Raw genomic sequence first — 23,130 nt, forward strand, 5'->3', positions numbered from 1 at the left:
GGATGCTAGGGCCCCCAAGGTCTCTGTGATTCTCTTGGTCTCAGATGACTCCTGCATCTGCAGTCATTGTGTTTGCAGTCTAGCCAGGAAGAAGAAAAAATCTTAGGGGCTCACCTCCCAGTCCAGTTGGCCTCCTTTTTAGAAATGTTCCCCACAAAACTACATTTGCTTACATTTCAGTAGACACGCCTAACTGCAAATGAGGCTGGAAAATGTGGTCTTTTACCTAGGCTCAGTCTTGCCCTGTAAATCCTGGTTTGGTTTTGTTTTAAGGAAGAAGCATAGAACGGATATTTTGTAGGCAAACTGGTAGTCCCTATCACACTACAGACTAGGTTTTGAAGATAACTGATTATTAGTGAACTGTAACTGATTTGTTACAGTTAAGTAGAATTGTTAGTAGACTAGTATATGATTAGAAGTGTTTTTTTGAATGATAGTATGCTATCTTTTACTCATTTTCTACATATGGATATATTTTGAAATATATATAATATGTAGTTTTATCTATAATTAGAATATAGTTAGTTAGTCTAAACAGATATACTTGATCTCAAATATCTTGTTGAATCTTGCATCTATCAAAATAGCCACTTAGGGGAGGAGGAGTTGCAAAGTGTAAAACTGGCATGAGCAAGGACTTTAGAGTCACACTTAGGTTCCAATTCCAACCCAGCGACCTTAAACAATCATCTTAACTTCTGGAGCCTGAGGTTTTTTCATTTGAAGGATGGTTATAATACTTAGATGGCATCATTAAAAGAGTTAGAGATGATGAATATAATGTGCCTAGTGAAGAGCCTAGCCTTCAATAAATTTTAACTGTTATTATTATTAATTACTAATTAAAGATTAATCCAATGATGATATCATTGTTTAAGTCACTTTTGGACTTCCAGAATGGCCTTCAGAACATGAGTCAAATGAACTTTAATATTTATTGAATTTGTACAGGATTAATTTGTTTATTAACAGGTGGTCTAATCTCTTTTCTACATATTGGCTGAAATAAACTTTTTTTTGTAAGTACTGGTATAGTCGTATGTATGTTTGCAAGTTGTATTTGTTGTGAAGTTACTAATGGGAGAAAGAGGGTGGAAAAAAATAAGCTTCAAAAAGGTGTTATTTCCTTAATTGTGTTTCAGCATTTTCAACACATGCCAGATTTCCAGACCTTTTAGAAGAGAAAGATAAAAGAGAATAAAGCGAGAACCAGAGACTCTGCCCCAAGCTCTGCTCGTGTAATTTTTCTCAATAGTTTAGATTATGCTGTGAACTTCATAAACGCCTTAACGCTCAAATAAATTCATTTGTCTTCCTATCTGCTGGCACTTCAAGATTGTTTCTCTAAAGATTTTTTTTAAACCCTGCAGTTACTTCTCTTATCTTGTAGATAACAGGGTTCTATTCTTTATGTGTATTTTTGTAGATGCTTTTTTCCAACTGTGATCTTTAACATGTGTCCAATTTGAAGTGAGAAATGGCAGACACAGGTTATAATTAAGGTTCTTGGGACTTTATTTAACTTTTGATACACGTGACTTTTATAATTTGACAATACTCTGCAGGATATGTTTTCTGCTGCAAATCATAATTTATTTTGCATTTCAAATGATAAACTCTTCATAGAGTCAAAGAAGATTACCCATTTAATTTGAAAATTTAGGTGAGAAATCAAAAAGTAATAATCAAATTGAAATTAAAGTAGCACAAACTGCTTTTATGTTGAATTATATGTGTAACCTGGTTTGCACGTGTTTTTCACAATTCTTTTTTTTGAACTGTTACTGCAGCTGGATATTGCGTGATTACCTATATACTTGGAGTTGGAGACAGGCACCTGGATAACCTTTTGCTCACAAAAACAGGTAACAAATGACAGCTACTAGCAGATACACATTTTTATATGCCAGTGATTTTTACCCTGGAATCTACTTAGTAACAAAATAAGTTGCATAATGAAGATAAATCATAGAATTTTAAAAGTCCCTTTATATGGTACCTTTGAAGCATCGAGGGGAACTCTCATCCCTTTTAAGAATCACTTTAGTAGTAATCCTACAGATGGTTATAGCCCTTGCTTCTTGAAATGCCTCCTTTGGTGGACAGCCCGTAATGTATGCAAGCAGTCCAGTCTCTTACTGTACAGCTCTAGTTAGAATGTTGGAACGTTCTTTCCCTTATCAAACTACACTTACCTCACATTAACCCCTCTCTTTCTTTGCCTTTCCCCTCGGAGCTCCATGGAATAATCATTCACATCTCCATCCATCCCATGGCTTTAAACACCATCTCTATGCAAACAACTTCCAAACTTAGAGCTTTCTACTTCAATCCATTTCATCAGCTTCAAACTAAAATATCTAACCACTCGAAATCCTAATTATATGACCAGTTGTAAAAGTTGTTTTCTTCCTCCACTGCTTGTCTAATGCCGGCTTCTCACCTCATTTTCCCATCTCAATAAATAGCAACATTATCCACCCAGTTATTTAAGCCCCAGACTTAGGAGTCATTTTTAATTCTACTCTTGGCCTCATCTCACATATTGAACCTATCAGTAAATCTTGTCTACTCCTCACCTCCAAAATAGATCATGAAGTTACTCATTCTCTTCATTTCCACTGCTTTGACCCCATTTGAAGCTACCAACGTGTTTTGTCTAAACTGAATAAAATCTGACCTCTACTATGGCCATGGTGCCTTGCCCACAGTGACCAGTTTGAGTGTCAAACCACTCCTGCTTTTGGCAAGTGCCCTTGTTGTTTCCTCTTCCTGGCAAGCTCTTCTCTCACGTCTTTGCCAGTCTGACTTTGGTTATTAAATCTAAGTTTGAAAGGCATCCCTTAAAGAAACCTTTTCTAACTCTCTGATCCGAAATGACATATACCTGCCACCCTACCCCTCTCATTACTCTGTATTTATTATTCTGTTTTGTTTCCTTTACAGCACTTATCACTAGCTGAAGTTATCTTTTTTATATAACTCAACAAATGTTTATTGAGCACCTACTATGTGCCAAGTATTGTTCTCAGTGCTGGAGATACCAAAACGAACAGAGCAGACAGAAATCCTGGCCCTCATGGGGTTTGTTGACTTCTTATCATCATCTGCTCCCATTCAGGATGCAGGTTCCATGAGAGCAGAGACCCTGCCCACCCAGTTTGCCACCACACCTCCTGAGCCTTGAACAACACCTAGCTAAACTGTTTGATAAATCAGTGATCAGTGTTAAATGAATGAATGAATAAATATTTCTGCTCTTCCATGTGGGCTTTTCTTTCCTAGGTTAAATAATCTGTTTCTTCAGCCTTTCACAGAAAATAAATTTTAAAGTACTCTTAAAATAGTCTCTCAGGCAAGAACATTTTCTGTTTTGTTAATATTCTTCCAAATTGTGATCCCAAGAATTTAACATAGTACGTGGAGTGGAGACTGACTAATTAATAATATAGTAACCCTATTAATTCACATAATCTGGAATTTCATATATTCAGTTTTAAGGTATTAGTGTGAAAAGTTATCTGTGGTAGAATTTACATATGAAAGCCATGTCTGTGTCAAGGCCAGGCAGTCCCTTTAATAGCCAGGACTGAAGTAATGTAGTCAGATTGTCATGGAGGTTCTTGCCAAATTTGCTAATTTAGCAAAGGATATTTATAAAACATAAGTGTATTTGGAGAGAATTGTAAATTGGTTGAATCTTTTAACCACATTTGTTTTTGCATTGTGATCATTTTATAACCATAATGGAATTCTTTAATGTGTAGAGTAGCATCACATCTATAATGTTATATTCACAGATCTTACTTGTCTCTTCTTTTGGAAATTAATAAGTAATAGGCCTTTTTCTGATGGACTTTGAGAACTGCTCTGTCTTGTGTGTGTGTCTGTGTCTGTGTGTCTGTGTGTGTTGAAGGGAGTATTTTGAATAAAATTTGGAAAGAGGAGCCTACCTAATATAGTTTTTTGGCCCAGGTCACAGTTACTTGTTTTATGGAAATTGATTTATAAAATTTGTAAAACAGAAGGTTTTAAGCTTCTTGTCACCAGTTTTCCACTAGAGGGTGCTCCAAATTTGCCTTTAAAAACCAAAAAGTTAACCTTAAAATGTGCTAGATAAGAGGCACAGTCTCTTTCTTTTAAAAGAGCATTTCTTGAAATTACTTTTTCATAACTACTGTTTAATTATTTTATCCATTTACAGGCATACCTCAGAGACACTGCAGTTCAGGTCTAGATCACTATACTAAAGTGAATATTGCAATAAGGCAAGTCACACGAATTTTTTGTTTCCCAGCACATGTGGAAGTTAGCTTTACACTGTACTGTAGTCTATGAAGTGTGCAGTAGCATTGTGTCTGAAAAAGTAATGTACGAACCTTAATTAAAGAAGACTTTATTGCAAAAAAATGCTCCCGTCACCTGAGCCTTAAGCAAGTCGTAATGTTTTTGCTGGTGGAGAGTGTTGTAAAAAACGCACTTATCTGCAAAGTACGATAAAGCAAAGTGGAATGAAATGAGGTACTGCTGTATATCAGACATTTTAAGTCTTCCTCACTCGGATAAATGTTTTCCATTTTCAGGTTCAGTTTGAATCAAATTAGATTATACATATAAAGAAACAGCAATTATGTCAAGACAAATGGAAGTATAATGAATGCTTCAAATTCAAAAAATTTAAAATAATTTATTTAAAAATGTTTTGTGTCTATAGTCATTTTCACTAACAATATTTCAGAGCAGCTTCAGGTTATATTAATTGCATATAAGTTATAATTAGACTTGTATGGTTTAGACAACTATTATATATTTAAAGTGAATTTTGAGTGTAGTTCATTGCAGGAAATACATTTCAGTAACTGTGGTTAAAAATACCTCAGATATCATGAAGCGTCTTCCCTTGTATATTTTGGATCCATGATGCCTTCAACACAGACTGTTACATGTTAAAAATTTAGAACTTTAGATTCTCTTATATAACTCTTTAATCTCTTAGTATTGATAGAACATCTTTTTATAAGTAACGTTCCTCCCATTCTTCGAAATAAAACACTTTTTATCTTCTGTTCTTCTCATTTGCCAGCTTGGGCAGGTTTAGAGTCTATGACTCTGCTCTGGGTGAAATTGGCTTGGGATTGTAATCAGAGTTCCACTGACTCATCTGTGTCCCGTTCCCTGGTCTGAGAGACGGAGCAGGGAGGAAGGAGACACCCAGACTGCATTTCACTGGAGTGTTTTGGGGATTTGCCCCCAACACACTGTTCTACCTATAAATATAGATAAGACAGAAAAGGGTCAGACTGAGAACTTTAGGAGTGTGTGGAGGAAAATGTTTCACACTGCATGTAGAGAACTGCAAAATCTATATGGTGGTAGTGTACAAACATGCAAAATATAAGTCTTAGTGACAGATTTCCCAGACATGCTTTTGCCCCTGCTTTATTTTCTTGTGCCAGCTTTCAGCTTGGAGTTTCCTCAGCTTGTGCAGCAGAGGGCGTTGTGTATCCATCATAAACGTAAAAGTCGAAATCCTTTGTCAGTGTGTTGTCATGTGGGCAATTATAACTTGTTTTTCTTGAAACAAATTTAGGGTGAATGATGTTTCCCTTATTAATGCATTAAGATAACATTATTTGGGCAAGAAATTACAAAATTTAAGCTATGGTGTGAGATGAGAAAAAATGAATTTTTTCAGAATGGGTGTTCTTTGAGGAAGCTTTAATAAGTTTATTCAGGGTAATTTAGTTGTGGCAGGACTGAAATGAAACGTGATTTGAGTTTATCTCAACTCTGTGGAGAAAGTGTTTGTTTTGTTTTTATTTTTGAGAATTTGAGGGGCAAAAAGGAATAATGTAAGTGAAAACTTTGTTGTTATGGTATAAAGACTTTATAATGGAATTAACGCATAAAATTAATATATAAATAACCTGAAAACATTCACAAAGGAAAACAAGGAGCTGGATGTCTGTAGTAAATAGAAAGTTCCGTGTAGTCCTAGGGATGGCCCTTCTAACCTAGAGTCATCGTTCACAGAGTGAGAGGAGTTGTGACTTTTTGTGTGTCTTGGCACTTCACAGTAATACCCTTTGAGCCTTTTGCCAGAAAGCTCAATGTAAAGGAAAATAGTCATTCTTATTGTGATCCTAATTGGATATTTTTTTAAATACATCTCTTATCCTGATCTTCATCATTCTTTAATTTTATCTGAAATTGATTCCCTTCCTTTTTTAATTTGGAGGAACAGACTCACATAGAAGTTAATATGTCAAGCTCTAAAGTCACATTCCTTAGGTTTAAATTGCTACTCCACCATTGGGTGACTTTAGATAAGTTATCTAATATGTCTGTGACTCAGTTTCTTTTTCTGAATTTGTAAATGATAAAAATAGAACCTCTCTCCTGGTGGAGTTGGGAAGGTTGATGAGATAGTATAGTAGAGTTTTGTTTGGTACTGAGCAGGCAGTACACATTCCTGAAGGACTAGTCAGCTATTATGGTTTTGCTTGTTTGTTTTACCACCAGGAAATAAGAATGCCCTCTGTTTTTGGCTTGTTATTTGCAATCTTAATTTTAGAGATAAGAAAATAAGTAATGTATTTCAAAAATTACTTTTTTTCACCCTAAAACCCAAACTCCTTTAAGTTACTGCCTTCTAAATTCTGAGTGGCTCTGTAGTTTGGGAGTGTAGGAAGATTTATAAAGAGAAACAGTCAATTTGATCATTGATTTAATGTCATCCTTTCTGTGTTTTCAGATAAACCTTGATAATTTAAAAATAAACGTTTATTTATTTGTTTTATTTTTTTCTCAGGCCATAATACAGTTGTTCATGATTTTCAAAATCTTTTTACATAGAAAGCACTTAGTTACTATTCAAATGGTGGTACTTCCTTAACTATTTGTATTTGAATTATTCAGTTTAATAGATTAAATATACTGTAAAATCTAAAACTACAGACTTATTTTCTTAATGTGCTTGTTTATTCTCTGGGACATGAGAGAAAGGGATATAAACAGTTTTATGCCCCTAGTAGGCACCCAAAAAATGGTTTTAAAATGAATAAATCAGCTAGATTTTTTCATGTCATTTTTATCTGTCTTCAGGGTTTCCAGAAAAATCTGTCTCCTGTCTAAACTTTTATTGTTCCTGTAGACTGTGGGCTTGCTACTATTTTGTAGAAGTTTATAGACCGGTTGGATTGGTTTTTCTCAGTTGGTGTATGCAAAAGAGAATCAGGCACGTAAGACCTTCTCTTTTTATCCATAAATACTTTTTTAGTCTTTATCAATCATTACTTTAGATAATAATGAGAAGGACTTGTCTTGATGTGAATAGTTTTCTTTTTAAACATTATTTGAATCTGATCTTTTGAAAGTTTCTTGAGTATTTCTTATCAGGTCAGTTGTCTTATGTTTACTGAAACCTATCTTAAGGAAAATGTTAATGGTTGCTGTAAAGGGTGCTTTTATTTTTAATTTTGTTTTAGAAGGACATTGTTTCTTCTCATTAGAAGTAATAAAAAATGATAAAGTGCTATACTCTCTGTGCTTCCGGAGCTGGAAATTACCTCATGAAGAAAGTAACTTAGAGTGTGTTGTGAAGGATGCGTTGGGCTTGTATAAGATGCAAATGGAGAAAAGCACACATTCCAGTAAAATACCCAGAAGCTGAAATAAGCAGTGCGTTTGCAGGTTTATATAGGCTGGTTAGATTAATTTGAGGTCAGATTCTGGAGGGAAATCAGTCTACTTCCTTTTGGGTTACCTTTTATATAGCACAGCTGAATTCAGTCATTGAAGTAGAGCTGCAGATTAGGATATTAAGTTTTTTTTATGTAAGTTTCCTTATCAGGTGATATATTCCTTAATGCTGCAAAGACACTGCGTTTGTTTTGCTTTGCAATGAATAATTTGGGGGGAGGTTAAATTGTAATGTCCTTTAAAGCATTCAAAGTTCCACCATAGACTAGTGATCATAAACTAGATTATTAAAACGTTAATACATTTTCATAGTGACCCCTTGAACAAAAAATGTGTCAAATTTTAAGGTAATGGGATTATACAACACAAGAAAACTGTAACTATTAGTCTTGAATATGAGTTTTAATTTATTTAAATGATTCATCTTAGTACTATCCCCTTCACAGTGACCTAACAGAAGTTCAGAGTTCTATTAATCCGTATAAACTAGATCAGAAGTACTCAAGCTTCGGCCTGTATCAGAATCACCTGCAGAGTGAGTTCAAATACGGATTGCTGTGTCCCAGGCTCAGAGTTTCTGATTCATTAGGTAGGGTAGAGCCTGAGAATTTGTTTTTGTAGCAAAGAAAACTATCCATACTTATCTGAAAAGGTTATTAAAATTCTCTTTTTTTAAAATCCATATCTGTTTAGAGGCTGGATTCTTTTCTTTTGCTTCAGTTAAAACAATATATCATCATAGACTGAGAGAAGAATAAAAAGTGAGAATCCAGCTGTCTCCTTTTAAGCCAGACATTAAAGAGATTTGCAAAATATAAGGCAGTGCCACTCTCCTCACTATGTTATTTTTGTTTTGGAAAATGGTTATTATTCATAAAAACAAGTTACATTAAAATGTTATTGACTTATTATTTTCAAATTAATTAATATTTTTTAAGAAGTTGCAGTTTTAATTTCAAATTCAGTAAATATCGGTAGAGGTAGCCCAACTAAGGCTTTTTTGGGTCCTCAATAATTTTTTTTTTTTTTTTTTTGAGGAAGACTAGCCCTGAGCTAACATCCGCCAATCCTCCTCTTTTTGCTGAGGAAGACTGGCCGTGAGCTAACATCCGTGCCTATTTTCTTCCACTTATATGTGGGAGGCCTACCACAGCATGGCTTGCCAAGTGGTGCCATGTCCGCACCCAGGATTCGAACCGGCTAACCCCGGGCTGCCAAAGCGGAACGTGCACACTTAACCGCTGCGCCACCGGGCCAGCCCCTCAATAATATTTAAGAACATAAAAGGGTCCTGAGACCAAAATGTTTTAGAATTGCTTATTGAAGGTCATTGTTTTACATCTTCAAAGGGTTACTGTTCTGCTTTAGACATTAAAACAGTTCTCTAGAAGAAAAGAATATTTCAGGGGAAAATACTTCATTGGTTTTAATCACTATAGGAAAAAAAATATATATAAGATTTAAGAATATGTTTTTCTTGAATGGAAATAGACTATATGATGCGGGGTCGGTGAGCCGAGGAGTTGAAAGAAAGATTTCTTAGACTCTTAAGATCTGACAGTAGTGCTCTTTTATTTAGAGAATAGTGTGGAATAGCATGGGAACAGGAGCCATGGGCAGTCAGAGCTGCTGCTGCTGCCATGGAGACAGGACCCACGGGCAGTCAGAGATGCTGCTGGCATGGGGAGCCGCTGCTACCACCGCTGGCATGGGGACAGGACCCATGGGCAGGCAGAGCTGCTGCCGGCATGTTGCTGCTGCCGCTTCTCCTACAAACATGGGTGGAGAGTAAGGCTAAATTTAAGGCATAGGTATGTGAGTTATCTCTTTAAAAGACAGAAAAACGGTTAAAATGGTACCAGTGCTGGTAGGGTCGGGCCATTGGGCAGTCCCACAACTTTTAGATAAGAATCAAACCGGATTGAGTAAATGGCAGAAGTCACCACTTAAATATTATCCTCAGCTAAAGACAAAAGAGGATTTTGGGGGGGTGGGGGGGCGGTCAGTTGCATGAGGTTGCCAGACAGTAAACAACTTAAGTCCTTGCCTTCCCCATTAAGAGTTTCTAGAGATAAGGCCATCCCCCCTTCCTCCTGGAGCAGAGAGGGAGGCATGGAGATTTCCTTCACAAATGCAACTGTCTCTGATCAAAGGGCAAGCAAATTCCACTCCTCTGAGCCTGCCTCTCATCTGCAGTTTTTTTTTTTTTTTAAAGATTTTATTTTTTTCTTTTTCTCCCCAAAGCCCCCCAGTACATAGTTGTATATTCTTCGTTGTGGGTCCTTCTAGTTGTGGCATGTGGGACGCTGCCTCAGCGTGGCCTGATGAGCAGTGCCATGTCCGCGCCCAGGATCCGAACCAACGAAACACCGGGCCACTTGCAGCGGAGCGCGCGAACTTAACCACTCGGCCACGGGGCCAGCCCCCTCTCATCTGCAGTTTTAAAATTAACCAGTCTAAAAATCCTCATCATATATAATCAAGATATAATAAGTAAACATAGTTTGCCCCCGTTTCATCAGTTAACTTAATTTTGTCCCTATTCATTAGAAGCCTTCTTAACAGTTGAATGTGAAGTTATGATAAATTATATGAAACATTTAGCAGATAGTTGGAATGTCTATACTAATCTGTACGTATGTATGTCTTATTGTCCTTTGTTACTCAAAAACTATTGTTGAGAAATATTTCATCGTTGCTATGCTTTTAACTCTAAGTGAAAATACTTCTAATTATATCATAAGGGTTTAACTAATAAATATTGGGAGCAGTGGGAGTGTGGATAGGCAGCATTTTTAATTCCAGAAATACAGGTTCCATTGCATTGATGAATAGTTGTTTGCCACCTTCTTTGTTTCTAGGTTTCATGGTAGGGCAACAGGAAAGATGTAACATTCACATTAGAAATAAAGGTACTTAGTGGGAAAATAGTAAAATGTCAGGTTTGTATACAAAAAAAGAAAATTGAAGAGAGTGAGAAACTTACTGTGGAATAGAGTGGCAGGGAGGAATTTTTGAATTTGGGAATTGCAGGACTTTCAAAAAAACAGAGTTTGGATTATAAGGAACAGAAGAAGAGAATCAAATAGAAGGGGAGTAAGCAGAGGAGTGAAAAATGGAATAAGTACAACTTTGAGATTGGTCACTTTCAGCTATTAGATAGCCAAAATGGAAATTTAAAAAAACCTCTACTGTTAAATAACTATTCATTTCAGCACTTTCTGTTCTCTTTAATCCAAGAACTACAAATGTCTTGAACTACAATTTTAGAAATAAGTTCATGTTACTTATGCAAATATTCCCTTATTCCCTTTGTATTGCAAATCAGGGACAAAAGGCAGTAATTACAGTCAACATTAGTTTTGTTTTATGTACACTTTACCTCTTGACTAGGTGATAGATTTGAATAGGGCCACATTCCCTGAATCTCTTAATTGAAAATTTTGTAAATTTCATGAAATGCGTTTTAAAAATCCTTACAAGTTTCATTTACAGATATTAACTTTAAAAGAGCTATTCTCTTTGGTTTGTATGAGGATGAATTTTCTTAAAATATTAATAACCTCTTTTCAAAATACATGACTCTTTGAACTTGCAAAGCATAATAATGGTTTCATTGTTAGATATTGAATCTTTTATGCCTTATAATTAAGCGGTAATCCTGTTCTTTGAGAGTTTTCTTACAAGAAGGATAGAAATATGCTCTTCATTTGCAGGCAATGATGCATAGCTGACACTGGAATTCCAGTAATGCCTGTAATGAAATGAAGAAAAGTGGGTCTAGGTTTCCTATTAAAAGCATGGAGGCCATTAAATAAACCATGTGTGATGGCTGATGCCATTTGAAACTAGGATAGCATGATTTATTAAGGGTGGCAGTTTTGAATCAAAGATTGGTCAGGAAGGTCATCTGCTCACGAGCTGAGTATCATTAGGAACTATACTGGTAACAAAACTTATTTCAGTAATTAAGTAAAACCCAGGAAAGTTTATCTGTACCTATAATATTGTAAGCTTCTTATCTCTTTATTACTTGAAGGGTAGAATGTTGTTTCTCTAATAAGGTAGAAAATATGCGAATGAGGCACAAAATGAAGTGTTTAGCTTTTTTGAATAGAGGATACATATTTAGTTATAGGCAGTGGAATCCTTAACAGAAGTTGGTCATGGACTTTTTACCAAATCATGGAAAATTCAATGATAGCATATTCCTTTGAACCTTAAGCGATTAGGAGATGCTGCTTTCCCAGTGAGTACTACAGTTATCAAATTCATTATTCTAAAACTCGTTTCTCATCTTTTTGGAGTTATGAACTTCCCTTTGAATTTGTTGAAGTCAATGGATTGCCCCAACAATTGATTTCGTTGTGTTTAGAGACCCCTGAAGCCTATTTCGAGATTCTGAAAAGGTATTTTTCAATTGTGAGTAACACACAGAACTGTTTTAAATAGAAATGAAGCCCCCTGTGTTGACATATTACCTTTTATAATCTTAAATATGTACAGCATAAAACCTAGTATTAACTTCTTGTGCATCTACTCTTACATGCTATAAAATAAAAACAGATTTATAAATTAAATCATGTTACACAGAGTAGCAAAATTAAATCTAACAACATTAATGTGACAGATGTAACATTGAAACTAAATTGTCACTTGCAGTGTGACTGTGATACAGATAGTATGATGTGAGTTTGAGTTCAGAGTGCTGTTAATATATCCCACGTGATTATTCTTATACTGCTTTTCTCTGCTTGAACTACTTTATAACCTCCATTTGTTCAAGATGCTTTCATGTAATTTCAAGGTATAACTAATTCTGCTTCTGTTAGTATTAGCCTGCGACAATTAAAATAGCCTTGCTGTTTGATACCAACCAGTCAAAAACCCTGAAATCACAGGACAGTACTAAGTAGTAACGTAGCATCCAGATGATCCAGACTTGGCCTCGATTAATTTTACTATAGATCTTCATGGAAATGAAGACATGAAATTTTTAAAACAAAACTGCTTCTCCTAAGAACTCTCAGGATTCTAGGAGAAAATTTTTCATATCAACAATGTTATTAAAAGTTGTCTAAGCTGTAAATGCAAAATTGAGATGTCATTGGTTAATGAATGCAAAATAGCACACTGAGTGTTCCTGTATGCTAGACATTATCCTAGGTTTCGGAACTATAGCAAAAATAAATAAGACAAGATTCTTGATTATAAGACTTTTAATGATTCATTAAGAGTTTAGTGTGGGAGAGAAATATAAATGAAAAGGTAATTTCAATGTACACTTAGCGAAGGTGTTTTGATCAAAATAGGTGAGATAGGAGCCCTTTTCATAACTGCTTACCAAATGCATGCTGATTTGGGTAACCCTAGTTGAGCTAGAGGAACCATTTAGCTATAAGCTGTTACTGCCTTTGTTGTTTTGGTGGGGGACAAAACCATTTTTCAGTTCTCTTCATGTACCTTACTATCTATATCTAATTGTAATTCCTTCTCATCTCACCTCCTCCCATTTGTCATTTACTGTACTAGATATATCCATTTTTTTAAAAAAATTCCTATGAGACTTTCACAAGTTCTCCAATTTGAACAGAATGTTTAAGCTTGATATAACCTTAAAAAAAAGACAAGGAGATGATTTGGGTAAATGGAAAACTGGTTTTCAGTGCAATGGTTAGATTGACAACGGTTCCTTTTTCTACAGCCAGGTGGTGACAGTGTTTCAGCCTTTGGATAGTTATTATTTCACATGTGAGCTGTTCTCTCTCTTTATATATGAATCCCATGTCCCAAATTTAGTACAACTTCTACTGTCACCTCCAGATAATTTGCAGTGTGGTTTTCTTTACTGTTGTGTGAAAATAGTGCCAGTCTCTATCTTAAATTTTATTTCAATTTAATATCATTATTGCCTAAAATGCAGACTTTTTTTATTTTCTGGCCTTGGCAGATTTGAAGTTCTTTCTCTCTTCAATGTTTTATAAGGTTTCCAACTTAATGTATTATTTAGTTTTTCTTTGTAAGAAAGATGCCTTAAAGAATTGCAAAAAGTGACATTACTTAGCCCTTTATTTAATTTATTTAATTTTATTAATTCCTAGTAGTTGTGATCTCAGGTATAAGGAACATGTAATATCAATTCAGTATATTTTAAGCATCTTTAAAATGATAGTTATTTAATTTGAATAGAGTTGAGTATTTAAAATTTTTTTTTAAAGTGGCATCTAAGGTATTTAAGATGAACTTTTTTGAGCACCTTTAAGAGATCTGCTCATTAGATATTAAATAGCTTGATTTAGTTTTGTGTTCAGACTAAAATTTTTTTTTTTTCTCTAACTTAAGGACATACCTTCCAAAATGTGACAAGGCAATAGATGTAATTATTCTTAACTTAAACGAGATTTTTTAGTAATTTTACTTAACACACTCGTCTATAACTTAGTTGGGAAGAAGAATAATGACAACTAACATTTAGAGTGTTGACTGTGTAACAGGTACTGTCCCAAATATTAGATGTATTATCTCTTTCAGTTCTGCCCTATGAGGTAATTATCAGTATGAACCTATTTTGCAGTTTAGAAAGTGAGGCTTAGAAAGGTTAAGCAGCTTTGTTAGGGTCACATACCCGATCAAGTGAGACCTGAAGGTGTCAGCTGTACTCTAGGGCGGTTGTACTACAGACTCAGCATGCCATCACATCACTGTTACCTGGGGCTTCATCGCCATAACCAGTCCGTTCTGTGCCTGTCACTGTTGTATACTTCCAAAAGACCCTAAGGATGGAATATAAAGTTTACCGATAACAGTAAATAATGCACAGAGAAAGAGGTAGACAGAAGGGCATAGGTAAAGTCTTAATGGGTACAGTCAATATATAAAAATATTTTGCAAGGTGGCAAAAGTGTGCAAAAACTCAACACGTGTACCTCAAGAAGGAACACTTGGCTGGTGAGCTTGAGGGAAAAAAATCTAAGATTCCCAAATACATGATGGAAGACAGGCCACATAAAACAGGTCATAATGTATTACAAGACAAAAGAGGGGGCAGGTTGCGCTAGGGGGATTTTGGGTTGGGTTTTTATTTTTATTTTATTTTATTTTATTTATTTATTTATTTATTTATTTTTTTGAGGAAGATCAGCCCTGAGCTAACATCTGCCACCAATCCTCCTCTTTTTGCTGAGGAAGACTGGCCCTGAGCAAACATCCATGCCCATCTTCTTCTACTTTATGTGTGGGACGCCTACCACAGCATGGCTTGCTGAGCGGTGCCATGTCCACACCTGGGATCTGAACTGGCGAACCCCGGGCCGCTGAAGCACAATGTGCGCACTTAACCGCTGTGCCATCGGGCTGGCCCCTGGGTTGGCTTTTTAAATGAATTCTTTTCTTCTTTCAACAATGAGTACCTACTATGTGCCAGAAACTATTCAGAGGCTGGGGACACAGCAATACACAAAACAGGCCTAAGTCCCTGCCTTGGTGGAGCTTAGATTGTGGGATCCATGGGGTTACTTTTTGTGTTAAAATATGTGCCTACTTTATACCTAGCGGTCAATCATAAGGTACTTCTGAATTCTGTGGTGAACCATTCTCTGAAGTAAATGATCGCATTCTTATATTTCTGGTCTTTGAGTTTAGATGGCTACTCTACTAGGATCTGTCTTCATGGGCACTGCAGCTGTGTTCAGCTCTTGGCAGATGTAAATACTGTGGTTGGTTTCTTAGCTTTAAATAATGAGTGACATGGATCAGTGGAAGATGGTTCAGATGAAGCTAACAATATAATTTGAAATCAGGGGATTGTTTGGGGCAGGGGGAGAATAGTGATAAGTTAAAGGAAAGATTTGTTTAGGAATACTTAAAAGAAATAGTCTTCTGCTATGTGAAGGGCAAGTTTTCGCTTAAACTTTAGCATGAGAAATTTGCTACATGATACTAATTTCTACTAATACTTAAAAAGTTGTCTTTGATTCTGTAGATCTAAGAGTAAGATTTAAAATTTTAAATTATTATTACTGTGGGATAATTTTAAACATAGTTTCATCTGATTGAATGTGAGTCGAAACAAAAATATGCTGTGAAAGTCACTCCTGAGCCTAGGGTTAGAAAATCAAACAATTTAATAGACTTCATCATGAACTAGTATTCTTTATGAAGAGACACTGCTTTACCAAATGTATGACATGTCCCCTTCCCAGTTCTTTAAGATAATCTGGAAACAGATGAGTTTCTTCTCAACATCCAGGCAAACTCTTCCACATAGACTTTGGATATATTTTGGGTCGGGATCCGAAGCCTCTTCCTCCTCCCATGAAGCTGAATAAAGAAATGGTGGAAGGAATGGGGGGCACACAGAGTGAGCAGTACCAAGAGTTCCGTAAACAGTGTTACACGGCTTTTCTCCACCTTCGAAGGTAAGTTGATTTGCTTGACATGGAGAATTTTGGTAAATTACTTTCAAAGAGCAAGAAAAGAATTGCTAAATGTACGTGTTCTTTAGCATCACTCTTATAGTGACACAACCAACAATATTTCTTAATGTGCATTTGATGTCTATTTTGATAAACAGTCTGATGTTGAAGGAAGAAGAATTTCTTGTTTTCCCACTAATTATCTGATTGCTAAATCTCACCAAACGGGAAGCTGGCGTTACACAAGATTAGGCAAACACAGAGGCTTCCAAATCAGTGGGTTGAAATATTTTTAGCAAAATGTACTCTGTGCTCTTTGACAGTGCTGGGATAGAGAAAAGGTTGAGAAGCTTCATACCATTCAGACCTCCCTGAGGGCCAGTCTTGAAGGATTATAATCACCACATTGGGTTTTTTCCTTCTCCCTAGCTGACTTGCCTCTTCTTATTAAAGACTGAAGCATTTAGCTTATTTAGAGTGATATTAATCCAGTCATTTTTACTCTTTAGCACCTTTATCAGCCTTAGTTTTGATTGCTCTTCAGGAGCATTCAGAAGTTTGTTAAATGATTGAAGAATAAACGTTACATATGATTTTGTCTCTCTTTAGCATCTCATGAGGCATTCTGCTAAAAAAAAAGCTGATTTTTCTCTATCCCTTCTGTTTTCTCCAATGCCACTGTATCTCTGTTTCCTTCACCCTGGTTTATCAGGACTGAACATCATATATCATCAGGTACAAAGTAAATTAAAAGTCGCATTTGTTAAATTCATGACACAACTCTGATGATTAGTCAGAAATGGCAGGATCATTTGACTCTAACTCTGTTTTCAACATAACTCTGCAAAATGAATATTCTTAGTCCAGCAGAAAATCCCAGCTCAGGAGACATACCAATAGACTGTGAGTTGCCTGTGCACTTGGGCTCTGTCTTGTCTATTTTGTAAGCTCAGTTACTCAAAAGTAGTTAGAACATAGACACTCAATATATGTATGTTGAAGCTTCGGTATTTGCATGAAAACTCCCAGAATTTCTGCTTCACGTGTAGGATGAAGCCATGTTCCCAGGTGATGTTGATGCTGCAGGTCCCAGGAGAATGGTGGTCCTGTATTAATCAGGTTTCATCTTTGCAGTGACTCAATGGGCCTTCATTGTTAACTCGGCTCTACTATGTGTCACAAACTCTAACGTGCGTTTTACAAATGGCCACATTATTTATCCTCTGAGTGGCAGAGTGGCTCAGTTTTACTTCCCAGAAATGCTAAAGGAATACTGAGAAGATCAGTGCTCTTTTGATTTGCCTGGCATTACAGAAACACGTTCAGAGAGATGCAAGTTCCACTTTAATATCTGGGATTTTTAATTTAAAATAGTCAAAGCCTACGGAAAGCTAAAGGGAACCATGGTGATCTCAGTGAGGAGGCAGACAAGATGATATGAAATGATAAGTAGAGAAATGTCAAAGGTGCTCCATCTTATTGAAAGCAGAAGGAAAACAATGTGCTTTATGAACTGTCATTGATAATGGATTGGTAGCAATTCAGTAGAATGAGAAAACAGAGGCAGATTATTAACGTGGAGCCAAAATTAACCTTCCTCACTACTAAGAAAAATCAGAAACAAATTAATCTAAATAATTTTATGTTGAGTCTTCGTGAAAATTGTTTTATTTTTTATTTTTAAAAATTTCACTGTACTTCAGCTATGATTAGATGGACCCTAAAATTTTGATCAAGATTTATTTTTTAATGTAATATTTTAGAATATGGTTCAGTTAGTAAAAATTACCCTTAGGACATAAGAGTTAACCTGATAGTCAAAAGCTTCTTTGGAGCTAAGGTTATGAGATGTTTATGATTAAGGTTTATTATTAAGGTAAGTATGACCAACCATCTTCTTTTCATGGTTTTTGTTGATTTCTGATCAATTTCTGCAACAAGAAACCATTGAATAACAGTGGACTACATAAACAGAGCAGTTCCTTTGGAACTAAGTTAGGAATGGTTACAGTTGTACAGATGTCAGAACACATTTTATGGTGGTGTGATTTTCATGTAACAAAACATATTATGGTCTCTTTTATTAATCAGTACCCATTAAACCAGTAACTAATTGGTAAGTTTATTTTTGAATACTCTCTCATGGCAGCAGTAGCAATGGTAAAACATTTGAAATCTTAAGTATTCAAGGAAAACGTAATTCCTTCTGTTAACTCATATTTATGTCAAACACAATGCTAGACACTGATAATACAAAAATGGCCTAAATTTTTCAGTAAATATACTGAAATTAGGAAGCATTTAGCTGTGTTAAGCAAAGTTCTTATATTGCATCAGAGGACATTTGCCTAGTCACCAAATCGCAGTGAGTTTACTGATCACACTACTTTTTATCATTCACTTAATTGTTTTTCCTCCTTGAAGTTGTACACTTATAAAATAAGCCTTTTTTTGGGGATTCTACTCTGATATTTGTCGCATGCAAAATGGATAGATTGTAGGGGAAGTAGATCTCTGAAGCACTGTAAGAACCTCACTTGATGTAGTTCAATGCATTTTTATTTTTAGTATTAAAGGTTTTTACTGAAAATTTGGACCATCATTGTATGACCGGTGGGTAGCATGGTGGTTGGCATAAACATGGGTAAGAGAAAGAACACGTTTTCCTAGAACACTGTACTCAACCCACTCCTTTTACAAAATCTAAATTATATCATATCCATCCTTACATCTTTGTCTAGACTTGATTTTGCACACTTTCCCCACCTTGTCATTATTTTTTTAACCTTAACTGTATCTTCTCTTTTGATAATGGTTTTGAAGATTTTTAGTAACCTTTAAATCTGTTTTTCTGGGTAGGATATTGAATGACTAACATAGACTTTGTGTTTTGGGTCATTTGTTCTATCTTAAATTGAAAATGCAGGTTAATGGCAACAGATGTAAAAATTAATACAGTTAAAATAGGGACAAATTATCCACAAAGTAATTGAATGTCTAAACTCCTTACAGAATATTCCATTTTATATTTATTTACGTTCTGTTTCCCTTTGCTATAGTAATAGAAGCATGAATAGTTAAATTTAAACCAGCAAATAATCCAGAAAGCATTTATATTGGCCTTTAAAAAAGAACACACATTATGCATCCGTAAAGGCAGAAATTTTAACATAGTTCCTGGCTGCCTATTGGAATCACCTGGAGAACTTTGGTTGGGGGGCACTTCTGGGCCCTGTCAGATTTACTTGGTCTGGGGTTGGGCCCAGTATTTTTCTTTTGTTTTTTTTTTGAGGAAGTTTAGCCCTGAGCTAACATCTGCTGCTAATCCTCCTCTTTTTGCTGAGGAAAATTGGCCCTGAGCTAACATCTGTACCCATCTTCCTCTATTTTGTATGTGGGACGCCTGCCACAGCATGACTTGACAAGCCGTGCATAGATCCGTGCCCAGGATCCAAACCCCAGGCTGCTGAAGTGGAGCTCACAGACTTAACCACTACGCCACTGGGGTGGCACTGGGCCCAGTATTTTTTTAAGAAGCTCCTCAGGTGAATCTAATGGGCAGCCAGGTTTGCGAACCTCTGAAATATCTCTTTCAAAACTGAGCCTTTTATTTCCTCCCTGTGTTACCCTGTGACCTACCCTGTGGTATGTTTCTGAGATTCCCCTATGACAAGATTGGGAGAAACTATAGTCAACAAAGCAGAGTATGAGTAATTGAGGGTTGGTTGAAGGAGCGTCTTTTTTCATGACATAATGCATAGGAGCTAGCTGTACTCTGCTGATACTGTCGTCCTTGCAGCCCTCTCGAAGCCCCAACTCTGCTCAGAACTGTCTGTCTTCCTATTTCATGTGTACAGTGTAACAGCTGTAAGTTACTGGTGAAAATCCAACAATGATGGTATTCTCACCACTGGTTTTAAATCGATGGGTCTCAGCTGAGAGCTGTTTCACACTTGCCCTCCACCTAAAGCGCATTTGGCAATGTCTGGAGACAATTTTGGTTGTCACAACTGGGCAAGTGCCACTGACATCTGGTGAGGAGAGGCCAAGGATATTGCTAAACATTGTACTGCTGCCCTATTTCTGCCCATTGTACTGTGCCCTCTCCTTCACAGCCCGTCTACTTTAAATTCTGTTCTCACTGTCTCCTCTTGCTCGCCCTTCCTTCAGCCTTCTCCGCTAAGACTTCCAGTCCTACTCTGCTATGAAAACTAATTTTATCAAGATAAACAGTCACCTATACCAAATCCAGTGGCCACCTTGCTTACGAGCAGCTTTGACACAGTTTACCACGTCTTTGTTCCTAAAAACCTTTCTTAGATTTGGTGTAACTCACTCCCCTGTTTTCTTTTTGCCTTATTGGCCACTCCTGCTTCTTTGCTGATTTCTTCCCTCTTCTGTCTGACTTTCACATAGTGAACTGTCTAGAAATTCCATTATCAGTGTTTAGTTCTGGATCTTTTTTCTGTAAACTCTCTGCTTAAGCATTTTCATCCAGACCTGTGACTTAAATAGGATTCAAATGCTGATGTCTTCAAATACCATCAGCCCTAATATCTCTCCTGAGATATATCTAACGGCCTACTTGACATCTCGACTAAGAATCTAGTGGGCGTCTCAAACTCAATAGGTCTAAAATGGAATTCTCGATTCCCTGCCCAAAATCCTGTTTTTCCATCATTCACTCTTTCTTATTTTGATAAATAACCATAGTTCCCCATTACTTAGGCTAAATTGTTGGTCATATTCAGTTCCTCTTACCTCTCTTCCCCATTCCATTGAAACCATCAGCAAGAGTCATTCACTCCATCTTCAAAATATAGTCTGAGAGCCTCTATATTATTGTTTCTTTTTTACCTGGACATCTGTGAAATAGTTTCCCTACCTCCATTCTTATTCCCCACAAGATGGTCAGTGTAAGCTTTTAAAAATGCATATCTGAGTACCTGCCTCCCCTCTTTAAACTCAGTTACTTCCCAGTGCATTTAGAATAAAGTCATACCTCCTTAAGATGACTCCTCTTTCCACCCCATCAGTCTCTGATCCATTTCCTTGTTTTTACTTTATTTTTTAAATCTTTATCAGTGAACCAGGTATGAAATTATCTTCTTTATCAGTTTATTGTGTGAGTCCCCCCCCCCCTTCCAGAATGTAAGCTTCGTGAATGTAGGGACCTTGTTTGTTCAGTTTGACACTACATCCTCAGTACCTAGAATAGTGTATAGAGTGAGCACTCAGTAAATATTTGTCGGTTGAATGAATACAATTACATGAGGAAAAGTGTGATGGCATCTATGATATGCTTTTTATCAATTCCCACAAAAAAATCAGTAACTTAAAGCTACGTTAAAGCTGTTTACCTATGATCATGCTTTTTTTTTTTTTTAAAGTATAAATGAATTGGGGCCTAATCTGACTGGAAGACTATGTCAAGGTAGAAGTTTTCATTATGAGCCCTCTTGATCTTCATGGGTAATATAAAATACAAAAATGGTGATAAAAATAGGTAATTTGAGGTTCATGTAGTCATTTTTGTCTACAAGTTCTATTATCATTATAGTTCAAGTGTTAAATAGTTTTTATGTATCAGATTGTGCTTTTTTATATTTGGATAGGTAGATGGCTGGAATAAAGATTCTGTACCACCTGACCCCTGACGTCCACCCTCTGAGAAGACAGTGCAAGGCCCTTGTGTTGACCGTTTTACTGAGACCAGCTAAAAACCTTCATTGCCTAAAACCAAAGCTTCCTTTACTCACATCCATCCCCAAAGTCAAACCTGAACCTCCTTTTATCACTGTCGTGCTAAGGGGCCACCTGGAGCATAACTGTCCAAGGGGAGAGTGTTCTGGAGCAGGAGGTGGTTGTGCGCAGTGTACACTTATTTACACCTTTCCCCATAAGCCTCCACCTCCGGAAACGAGCATTTGGAATAGTAACATTCTTTCTCCTTGTTTGGAGGAAGAGGAAGAGTTTGAGGATTGGTGAGGATGACCCTTTAGTTCCTGTAGGGGCCAGCATACCCCAAAGTTATTTAGCTATCTTGCTGATTTTTAATAGAGAAGAGTACTAGCTATTTTTCCCTTCATTTAGAATTACTCATATCCAGATTAGTCACTGTAGTTCCTGAAGTGGTGATTAGTATCTGTGGAGGATACTCATGAATGACTAGTGGGATGACAGTGTTTCCCTTTCGTTCGTTTAGCAATGACATACTGAAGTGGTCCTAAAGTAGCATATTCTTGTCATCATTTAGCAAAGCAGATCTTCATTGTTTAGTAAAATGCTAATTAGGTATAAAGTGGATTCTCCTTAGACCCCTTCTAAAAAGAATATACTTATTAAAGAATGAGAAGAACGTCATTATTAGATGCTTACTCCAAAAGTTTTTTCCATAGTGTGGGACCTAGAAATGGCATTATATCAACACCCCAGAATAAGATATTTTCAAGGCTTGCTTCTCATTGAGACAGTTGGTGAATAGTCTTGCATTCTGTTTTCCACAGGAGTAATAGTAATCATTATAAAGATCCAAGTATCACTACTTCTAGGAGTGTTCTTGCTATGTTAAAGAACGGCAAAATTCTAACATATTGCTATTTTTTTTCTTTCCCATTCTCCTTTAGGTATTCTAATCTGATTTTGAACTTGTTTTCCTTGATGGTAGATGCAAACATTCCAGATATTGCTCTTGAACCAGATAAAACTGTGAAAAAGGTAATTTTTATACATGCTTAGATATCACAGTCTACTTTCATGGGTAGAAGACATTAGGGTTTTAATAACCCATTTGCCCCTGTCATCCCGACCCCTAGACTCTTAAGTAACATAAATTAAGAACAAACTCTTGTGTGTAATTTTTTTCACATTCCAGAATACAACAGCCTCTCAGGTCCTCTGCAGCCAGTTTTGTCCCTTCCCTGTTCATAGCCCCGTGAAGAGGTCACTTTATTTAGAGAGAAAACTTACTACCACAGCCCTTGCTCTTTGTCCTGAAAAGTTTAGTTCTTCT

The 23,130-nt window shown here is 36.3% G+C and overlaps 1 protein-coding gene across 15 annotated transcripts in view; it reads left to right on the forward strand.

Moving 5' to 3' along the window:
* The window catches only part of PIK3C3 (phosphatidylinositol 3-kinase catalytic subunit type 3), a 152,049-nt gene that overhangs the window by 111,343 nt on the left and 17,576 nt on the right, over window positions 1–23,130 (forward strand). For 5 of the 15 annotated variants that reach the window (XM_070627570.1, XM_070627576.1, XM_070627571.1 and 2 more), the window contains 3 exons: window positions 1,794–1,868; window positions 15,953–16,121; window positions 22,745–22,835. In XM_070627570.1, the coding sequence (XP_070483671.1) occupies window positions 1,794–1,868; window positions 15,953–16,121; window positions 22,745–22,835 (335 nt within the window). Of the gene's footprint in view, window positions 1–1,793; window positions 1,869–2,949; window positions 3,267–4,207; window positions 4,272–7,107; window positions 7,245–15,905; window positions 16,122–22,744; window positions 22,836–23,130 lie in introns of those variants that run through there. The other 10 variants (XR_011542007.1, XR_011542009.1, XR_011542005.1 and 7 more) reach the window with 7 other exon arrangements.

This window comes from Equus przewalskii, chromosome 7 (genome assembly GCF_037783145.1).
Source record: "Equus przewalskii isolate Varuska chromosome 7, EquPr2, whole genome shotgun sequence".
NCBI classification, from domain to species: Eukaryota; Metazoa; Chordata; class Mammalia; order Perissodactyla; family Equidae; genus Equus; species Equus przewalskii.